The sequence below is a fragment of the Sceloporus undulatus genome, chromosome 7, assembly GCF_019175285.1.
Source record: "Sceloporus undulatus isolate JIND9_A2432 ecotype Alabama chromosome 7, SceUnd_v1.1, whole genome shotgun sequence".
NCBI classification, from domain to species: domain Eukaryota; kingdom Metazoa; phylum Chordata; class Lepidosauria; order Squamata; family Phrynosomatidae; genus Sceloporus; species Sceloporus undulatus.
The window spans coordinates 29,659,762-29,669,204 of NC_056528.1; the positions used below are offsets into that span (position 1 = coordinate 29,659,762).

General features: G+C 45.3%; 3 protein-coding genes across 4 annotated transcripts in view; 2 read left to right on the forward strand and 1 right to left on the reverse strand.

Annotated features, from left to right (window-relative positions):
• The window catches only part of LOC121936566 (sodium/glucose cotransporter 1-like), a 67,849-nt gene extending 66,452 nt beyond the window's left edge, over positions 1-1,397 (forward strand). The window contains exons 10-11 of the mRNA XM_042478900.1: positions 479-584; positions 1,138-1,397. Of these exons, the coding sequence (XP_042334834.1) occupies positions 479-584; positions 1,138-1,349 (318 nt within the window). The 3' untranslated portion in view covers positions 1,350-1,397. The remainder of the gene's footprint in view (positions 1-478; positions 585-1,137) is intronic.
• A 306-nt stretch (positions 1,398-1,703) lies between these two features.
• Positions 1,704-9,443, reverse strand: part of RSPH14 (radial spoke head 14 homolog) — a 17,054-nt gene continuing 9,314 nt past the window's right edge. Inside the window, exons 4-5 of the mRNA XM_042479144.1 lie at positions 2,358-2,583; positions 1,704-2,235 (exon numbers count right to left, since the gene is read on the reverse strand). Coding sequence (XP_042335078.1) covers positions 1,860-2,235; positions 2,358-2,583 — 602 coding nt within the window. The 3' untranslated portion in view covers positions 1,704-1,859. The remainder of the gene's footprint in view (positions 2,236-2,357; positions 2,584-9,443) is intronic.
• GNAZ (G protein subunit alpha z) overlaps positions 2,763-9,443 on the forward strand; it is an 11,343-nt gene continuing 4,662 nt past the window's right edge. Inside the window, exons 1-2 of one of the 2 annotated variants that reach the window (XM_042479141.1) lie at positions 2,763-4,252; positions 7,572-8,656. In XM_042479141.1, coding sequence (XP_042335075.1) covers positions 7,934-8,656 — 723 coding nt within the window. In that variant the 5' untranslated portion in view covers positions 2,763-4,252; positions 7,572-7,933. Of the gene's footprint in view, positions 4,253-6,002; positions 6,228-7,571; positions 8,657-9,443 lie in introns of those variants that run through there. The other variant, XM_042479142.1, reaches the window with a different exon arrangement.

A 9,443-nucleotide genomic window follows, 5' to 3' on the forward strand; every position in this document is an offset into this window, starting at 1 on the left:
GGCATATGATACAAGGGCAGAGGAGATGGTCATAGCTGGATGTAATACAGTGGTACCCCGGGATACGAAAGCACCGCCTTACGAAATTCCCGGGATCCGAAAAAAATCCATAGAAAAAAACTGTTCCGGGTTACGAAGGTTATTTCGGGTTACGAAAAATTTTTTGGTGCTTTTCGGCGCTTTTTCGCACGAAATCGCGGCTTTCCTGCGCTACCGCCTATGGCTTTTTCGGCTTGCGAAGGTTCTCGGGTTACGAATGGCGCCGCGGAACGAATTAAATTCGTAACCCGGGGTACCACTGTACATATGTATATATGTATATGTGAGTGTGTGTATATGTATGTATATGTGTGTATATATATATATATATATATATATTAAACATTACATAAATCATTTTATTATATTAGTATTAGTATTACTGTCAGTTATTATTATATCGGTCATTTCCGTAATTTCATCTTTCTTCGGCCGCCAGCTTTTCCGTCTCTGCTGGACGCTGCGCAACCGAACGGAGGAGCGCATAGACCTGGATGCAGAGGAAATGGCGGCGCAGGAAGAGACTGTCTACGAAAACGATTCACGTAATTATCATGGCTTCTCAATAGCCCTTACTGACCACTGTTCCCACTATCATCTCAATTGACCATTATGCCCACTGACCAAACCAATGTTCCCATCAACCACTATAGCAACTGACCATTACCTCCACTGACCGTTGCACCCACTGACCATCATTCCCAGTGACTGTAATTATGCTTGACCACTATTCCCACTGACCACTATTCCCATTCACCATTATGTCCATTGACCATTTTCCCCACTGACCATCATTCCCACTGACCATTCCTCCCATTGACCGTTGGACCCATTGACTGCCATCCCAACTGACCACTGTCCCCATTGACCCTTGTCCCCACTGAGCATTATTCCCAAAGACCATTGATCCCATAGACCATTATGTCCACTGACCACTATTCCCACTGACCACTATTCCCATTGACCATTGTTCCCTTTGACCACTGTCCCCACTGACCATTGCTCCCACAGACTACTTTTCCCACTGACCATTATTCCCACTGGCCGTCCTTCCCTTGACCATTCCTCCCACTGACCGCTGAACGTTTCCATTTCCAGTCCCCAGCGAAGCGGCCGGATGTGTCCAGAAGTCCTGCAACTGGTTCTGTGGCCTTGACCAGAGTGGCCCAAAACTGACCAAAGCGGAGCAGGAGGCTGCGCGGCGCAAACTGACCGATACGTCCGAAGACCCTTTTTGGCGCCGAGTGGTCAACACCAACGGCATCCTCCTTCTGGCCGTCGCCATCTTCTGCCACGGTTTCTTCGCGTAGAAGACACGCGACGCCATTGTTTCCTGCGACACTCCCTATATATATATAATTGACCCATTTTCGCACGTTTTTTCGGCGGCTCAGACGCATTCTTGTTTTCTTTCCTGTGATGATTATTTTTTATTCCGAATCGAAACTGAAAAATTCAAATTAATTATTAATTATTAATTAATAAATAATAATTATTAATTAATTAATAATTAATTAATTTCAGTATTGAATTAAAAATATAATAAAATATGTGAGATTTGTTTTTTAAATGAAGCGCAAATTTGCATCCTTTTTGCGCCGGATTAATCGCGTCCGATCGATCGATCAATAAATCGATCAATAAATAAATGGTTCGGATTCATCAACTGATCAATATATATATTGATATATCAATATTTCCGAAGTGCCGATACTGAGACGTTTCTGAACCGTGCCATAACGGAAAGCCACGATTACAAGATGGCGACAAAGACGATGCGGTTTATTAGCCGGCGCTAGAGCGTACGCAGCAGCAGCGTTTTACGGCTTCCACTCGATGACCGCGACGGCGATCTCGGCGGCCCTCCGGACGGCGGGGCTGGGATCGGCAGTCTTCTCTTTAAAATGGCCGACGCGTCCAAGGAGTGCGCGGCGTCCTTCCGGAGCTTCGGACAGCATGGTCAGCGCCTTGATGGCGTAGAGGCGCACTTTGCTTTTGGTGTCGTCCAAAAGCGGGAGCAGCGCATCAATGGCGTCCGCATGGATGGCGGCGTACTTCCCCGGCGTGGTGACGGCGGCATACATGAGCGTCCCGGCAGCATTGGCGCGGACCTCGGCGTCGGCGTCTTCGAGGAGCAGGACCAGGTCAGGGAAGACGTCCTCTTCCAAGATGGTGTCCTTCCCTTCGCGAGGGACACTGAAAAGATCAATAAGTCGATGATTGACGCAACAGCACCGTTTCCACATCGCGGGCAGTGCAAAAGGGGGCACGAGGACGGCGCTGGGGGTTTGGGGATGGCGTGGTTTTTTACGACGTACCTGATGGCCATCAGTGCCTGTGCGGCGCGGCTGCGTATGGCGACGGAGGGGTGCGCCAGCTTCTCCTTGAAGACAGCGACGGCGCCAGAGGCGAGTGCTTCGAAGGCCTCGACGCGGAGGCAGCCGGCGAGCGTCTCAAGGATCAGCTCCTGGATCTCCTCCAGCTCCGTCCGGAGCTTGACCACCAGCGATGGGACCAGACCACTGTCCACGATCCCCACGGCGCCTGCTCGGAAAAATGAAAATGCGTCTGTTACGCTTTTGCGGTGAATCCACATCGCATTTAACTAAGTTTCTGCATAAAAATTCCCTTCGAATGGGAAAAAAATCCTCACTCCTCGTCCTCCGTCCGATCAGGAGTTTCGTTTAGCGGCGTCAGCGCCGAGAGAGGAAGAAGTGCGTTTTTGGCTGCCATTTTGCGACATATTATGGTATTATATTATCATATATGATGAAGGCTATTGCCTGAAGGTAACCGGGGACCGATTAAAATGGTTGCCACCGTCAACATGGATGCAAAAACGTGCCGTCTTACCGACATGGTTTTGTCAGGGGTTGACCATAGAGTTGTGCCAGAGGACCTAGAGGTTCCAAGAGAGGCCTTTGTAGGCCCTTCAATGCTACTCTATGGCCAAGGCCTGGTTAGGTTAGGGTTCGGGATAGGCTAAGGATTAAGATAAGGGTTAAAGTTAGGGTTAGAGTTAGTGTTAAGGTTAGGATTAGAGTAAGGGTTTGAGTTAGGGTTAAGGGTTAGTGTTAAGGTTAGAGTTAGTGTAAGGTTAAGGGTTAGGGTTAAGGGTTAGACTTAGGGTTGATGTTAAGGGTTAGATTTAGGGTTAGAGTTAGGCTAAGGAACAGATAAGGCCTAGAGTTAGGGTTAAGGTTAACAAGGTAAAGGTTAGGATTAGGGTTAGAGTTAAGGGTTAGGGTTAGATTTAGGGTTAGCTTTAAGGTTAGGGTTAGGGTTAGTTTAAGGGTTAGGGCTAAGTTTAAGGCTTGGAGTAAGTGTTAGGGTTAGAGTAAGTGTTCAGGTTAGATTTAGGGTCAGATTTAGAGTTAGGGTTAGCAAGGTAAGATTAGGGTTAGATTAAGGGTTAGGGCTAGGTTTAAGGGTCAGAGTAAGTGTTAAGGTTAAGGGTTAAGGTTAGGGTTCAGGTTGCAGTTAGCTTTAAGGTTAGGGTTAGGGTTAGATTTAGGGTTAGCATTAAGGGTTAAGCTAAGGAACAGATAAGGGTTAGGGTTAAGGTTAACAAGGTAAGGGTTAGGATTAGGACTAAGGTTAGATTAAGGATTAGTGCTAAATTTAAGGGTCAGAGTAAGGGTTAGGGTTAGAATTACAGTTAAGGTTAGGGTTAAAGTTTAGGATTAGTGTTTAGGTTGCAGTTAGTTTTAAGGTTAGGGTTAGGGTTAGATTAAGGGTTAGGGCTAGGTTTAAGGGTCAGAGTAAGGGTTAGGGTTAGATTAAGGGTTAGGTCTAACTCTGCGTGAGGCGTAACTGTGCACAACCTTCAAAGCCTCCTCCGCCTCCTCCTCCTTCTCTCTCTCCTTTCCTTCTGTTTCGCTCCTGTCTTTCCAGGCGGCGGCACAGAGGGGGCGCCATTTCCTGCGCAGGCGACGCCTCTCCCTCCTCCTCCTCCTCCTCCTCCTCTCATTCCCCCCTTTTTCCTGCCGGAAAGAAAAGGTGGGAGGGCACCCTCCTCCATCCCTCCATCCCTCCTTTTTCCCATTCCCCCTTTTTTCTTTCGGAGGAGAGGAGGAAGAGGAAGAAGGAAAGGAGGAAGAGGAGGATGGTGTTGCACTTCCTCTCGGCTGCCACTGCTGCAAAAGAAGAGGAAGAGGAAGAGGAGGAAGGAGGGAAGGAGGAAGGGAAGGAGACGGAGGAGGGAGGCCTGGAGGTAGGTCCGGAAAATGGAGGGATGAAAGGATGGAGGGATGGTAGGGAGGGGCGATGAAAAGCTTGGGAGGAAGACTGATAGATGGATGGATAAATAGATGGATGGAGATGGGATGGATGGATAGAGGAAATGGATGGAGAGAGAGAGAACGAGAGATAGGGCGGATGGATGGATGGATGGATGGAGGAAATGGACAGATAGAGATGAAATGGAGGGATGGATAGAGATAGGATGGATAGATAAATGGATGGATAGAGAGAAAGACAGATATTGCAGATGGATGGAAGGAGGAAATGGATGGATAGATAAGTAGATAGATGAAATGGATGGACATATAGATATAGGATGGCTAGATAGAGGAAATGGATGGATAATAATAATAATAAAGGAAAGATAGAGAGAGAGATGGGGCGGATGAATGGATAGAGGAAATGGATGGATAGATAGATAGAGGATGGATAGATAGAGGAAATGGAGAGAGAGAGAGAGAGAGAGAAAATATGGATGGATATCTATTTCTTCTATTTATCCAGAGAGAGAAAGACAGGCAGGATGGATGGATGAAATGGATGGACAGATAGATAGATAGATAGATAGATAGAGAGAGAGAGAGAGAGAGACTGGATGGATAGATAGAGGTAGGATGGATAGATAGAAACGATGGATATATATATATATATATATATATATATATAGGATGGATAGACTGATATTGATGATAGATAGAAAAGACGGATAGATAGATAGATAGATGGTGCTTCACACACACACACACACACACACACGCGTGATATATAGTAATGCATAGCCATCATCATCATCATCATCACAAACCTTAAGAGGCAAAAGCCTGAGGCCTATAGGCCTGTTTTGGGGATTTTGGGGACTATTTTTTTAGGGGTCTAAGAGTCTTTTGGCAATAAATATAAATATCTTGGGGATAAATATATATCTAGAGAGAGAGAGAGACAGTTATATAGAGGGCTGCAAAATGAGGGGAAAAAAGAGGCAAGGCCCGGAAAGAGAACCATGGAAAGGAGGCCCAAATCCTTGAGAAAATCTATTATTATTATTATTATTATTATTATTATTATTATTATCATTATTATTATTATTATTTTAAATATTATAATAAATATTATTGTAAAAATTATTATTATAAATATTATATTGATTACTATCAATATTATTATTAAAGTATTATTAAAATATTATTAATATTATATTCTAATAAATAATAATTATTATTGTAAATATTACTATAAATATTGTTATTATAAATATTATTGTTACAATAACTTTTGTTATTATATACATTGTTATAATAAACATTACTATAAATATTATAATAAATATTATTATAATAAATATTACTATTACTATAATAAATATTATTGTAATTATTATTATTATACATATTATTATTATTATAAATATTATGATATATAATGATAATATTCATTAAAATATTATTAAAATATTATTATTATAAATATAGTATTATTATAAATACTATAAATATTATTATAATAAATATAATAAAAATAATAAAAATAATATAATAAATATTGTTGTAATTATTATTATTTATTATATTAATATTATTATTACTATTATTAAAACAAATATTATTATTATAAATATTACAGTATTATTAATATTGTTATTATTATAACAAATATTATTATTGTTATAAATATTATTTCAGAGGAAACTCCTTTACAGAAATGTTTGTTATTTATTATTTAACCATACTTTATTATTGATTATTGATTACTATTTGTGCAAGTGCCGCCACTGCTGCCGCCGCCCTCGTTCTCCTCCTGGGCTCCGTTTGCGTTTGCTTTTCCTTCCTTCCTTCCTCTGTTTGCTTTTCGCGGAACAATTAACCAGAAGGGAGCCCTTTCATGGCGGACGCGGCGGTGGAGGACGGAAAAACCGCGCCTACGGAAAGCGGAAGGAGGAAAGAGGGAAGGTAGGGAGGAAGGAAACGAAGAGAGGAAGGGAGGAAGGTAGGACAAGGGTTGAAGAGGAAAGAAGGAAGGAAGAAAGGAAAGAAGGAAGGAAGAAAAGGTTAGAAGGGAGGAGAAGTAAAGAAGGAAGGAAGAAGAGGATAGAAAAAAGTAGAAGAAGGAAGGTTGGAAAAGGTTGAAGGGAAAAGATGAAAGGAAGGAAGGGAAGAAAGAAGGAAGGAAGGTTGGAAGGAAGGAAGAAAACGGAAAAGGTTGAAGGAAAAAGAAGAAAGGAAGGAAGGAAGGGAAGAAAGAAAGAAAGAAAGAAGGAAGGAAGGGAAGGGAAGGGAAGAAAGGAAGGAAGGAAGGAAGGAAGGAAATAAAAGGTTGAAGGGAAAAGAAGAAAGGAAGGAAGGAAGGGAAGAAGGAAGGAAGAAAGGAAGGCGGGAAGGGAAGAAAGAAGAAAGGCAGGAAGGGAAAAGAAGGAAGGAAAGAAAGAAGGAAGGAAGGGAAAAGAAGGAAGGAAAGAAGGGAGAGGATAGAAAAAAGGAGAGGAAGGAAGGAAGGTAGAAAAAGGTTGAAGGGAAAAGAAGGAAGGAAGGAAGGAAGAAAGGGAAAAGAGAGAGGAAAGGAGGAAGAGAGGAAAGGATAGGAGAAAAAGGAAGGGAAAAGAATAAAGGGGAACAAAAGATAGAAAGAAAAGGAAAGGATAGAAGAGAGGAAGGAAAGAAAGTACAAAGGGGTAGAAAAGAAAGGAAAGAAGGAAGGATAGAAAAAAGGAGAGGACAGGTAGAAAGGAAAAGAAGAAAAGAAGGAAGGAAGGAAGGAAGGAAGGAAGGAAGGAGGGATGAAGGCAGAAGGGAAAAACCATACAGCCATCCAGGGGGACATATTGGTCCCATATTGATCAATGCCACCAATAATCAATAATCAAGTCCCCCGGTGCAACTCTATGGAGGCTGACCACAGAGTCTCAATGGAGGACCTAGAGTCCCTATCAATGGCGGATAAAACTGCGCAGGAATGGCGAAACCCAGGCAAGGGATCGAACAGCCGCCGACGCCGCCGGATCAACGGCGGCGAAAAGGGCCACTTAATTTAGCTAACAGGATCAATTTAAACGAAACTGGATAAACGGCGTTGCGGCCTGACCCTCGCCGTCCCTCGCGTAGGGATTGGGATTAAAGGATTACGGCCGCCTGATCGCTAACGAGGGATTAAGAGAGACGCGTAATCCAGTTATGTGGCGGTCGCTGGGCCACCGATTTGGTGCCGTGCGTAAAAACGGCGCAGGACGGCTTAACTCTCCCTTTCCTCAAACACTGCGCAAAACTAAACCTCCATTTTGTCTCATCTTCCCTCAACAGGCGACAACGCATTTCCCGCGACGCTGGATACAAAATCGTCATCTTGACTTCGGCACCACATTTTCCATGACCATTTGACCATCTGACAAACCCACGAACGCAATAGTCGCTCGAAATCGGCGCAATCCGCCCGACAGACCTACGAAATCCAGGCCGCACAAAATTTTGTGCCGCACGTAATCATGCGCAGGAACCATTTTGCCGATGCGGACAGACTAAAAGATGTAAAATGATTGCGCATTAAATGGCGGCGAGTCGTTCCGGGACCGTTTATGTAATTTCCACGCCGCCGCCATTGCGCAGGAAATGAGAACAGTCTCGTAGATAGGGGTATTTAAACGGGATTTTTACGTATCCGAACCATGGGATGCCGCCAAAGTTCGGAGGAGAAGGAGGCAGCGCGCCGCTCACGCCGCATTGACCGCCACTTGCGGTCGGAGAGCCAACGCCAGCGCCGCGAGATCAAGCTTCTCCTCCTTGGGACGAGCAATTCAGGGAAGAGCACCATCGTCAAACAGATGAAGATCATCCACAGCGGCGGCTTCAACCTCGACGCGTGCAAAGAGTACAAGCCTCTCATTGTCTACAATGCCATCGACTCGCTGACACGCATTATCCGCGCACTGGCGGCGCTGCGCATTGACTTCCACGACCCGGACCGCGCCTATGATGCTGTCCAGCTCTTCGCGCTGACGGGGCCAGCAGAGAGCAAAGGCGAGATCACGCCAGAGCTCCTCGGTGTCATGAAGCGTCTCTGGGATGATGCCGGCGTCCATGATTGTTTCCGGCGCTCGAACGAGTACCACCTGGAGGACAACGCGGCGTACTACCTGGACGGGCTGGAACGCATTGCGGCGGCAGACTACGTGCCGACGGTGGAGGACATCCTGCGCTCGCGCGACATGACGACGGGGATCGTGGAGAACAAGTTCACCTTCAAGGAGCTGACGTTCAAGATGGTGGATGTGGGCGGGCAGCGCTCCGAGCGCAAGAAGTGGATCCACTGCTTTGAGGGCGTCACCGCCATCATCTTCTGTGTCGAGCTCAGCGGTTACGACCTCAAGCTCTACGAGGACAACCAGACGGTGAGCGGCAGTGGCGGCAGCACGCTTTCAAGTGTTTTGCGTCATTTTTACATATTTTTAGTCTTCAGGATCAAATTATTCAATGTATTCCTGCATTGATTCTATGTATTCCTGCATGGCAGAAGGAGGGTTGGACTCTATGGCCCTGAGTAGCCCCTTCCGTCTTTATCGTTCTGTGTATTCCTGCATGGCAGAAGGAAGGTTGGACTCTATGGCCCTGAGTAGCCCCTTCTGACTCTAGGATCCTATGTATTCCTGCATGGTAGAAGGAGGGTTGGACTATATGGCCCTTAGTAGCCCCTTCCGTCTATATTACTCTATGTATTCCTGCATGGTAGCAGGGTTGGACTATATGCGTCTGAATACAAGGCCTGCGTTCGAGAACTTCGCTCCGCATCCCCAGATGCTTCTCTTCCCTTCGGTTTCCATAACAACCGATCCTCCTCCTTTAGGGCAGCGCATAAAAGGCACCCGAATCACGTCAATATCGCCGCCGCTGTTACCTTGCGTCTCCTCGCACGCGCCTCTGAGTAAAATGTCCTTTCCAGACAGGCGGCGGGAATTGCCTTCTAAATTCGCTGACCTGGAAACCCCCTTATTAAAAAAATGGTTTCCAGGCTAAGGAGGTTAAGGCCAGGCGCTAAACACTCTTCTGCCATGCAGGAAGACATAGGATCCCAGACTCGGACGGGGCTACTTAGGGCCATAGAGTCCAACCCTCCTCCAGCCGTCCAGGAAGACATAGGATCCCAGAGTCCGAAGGGACCACTAAGGGCCGTAGAGTCCA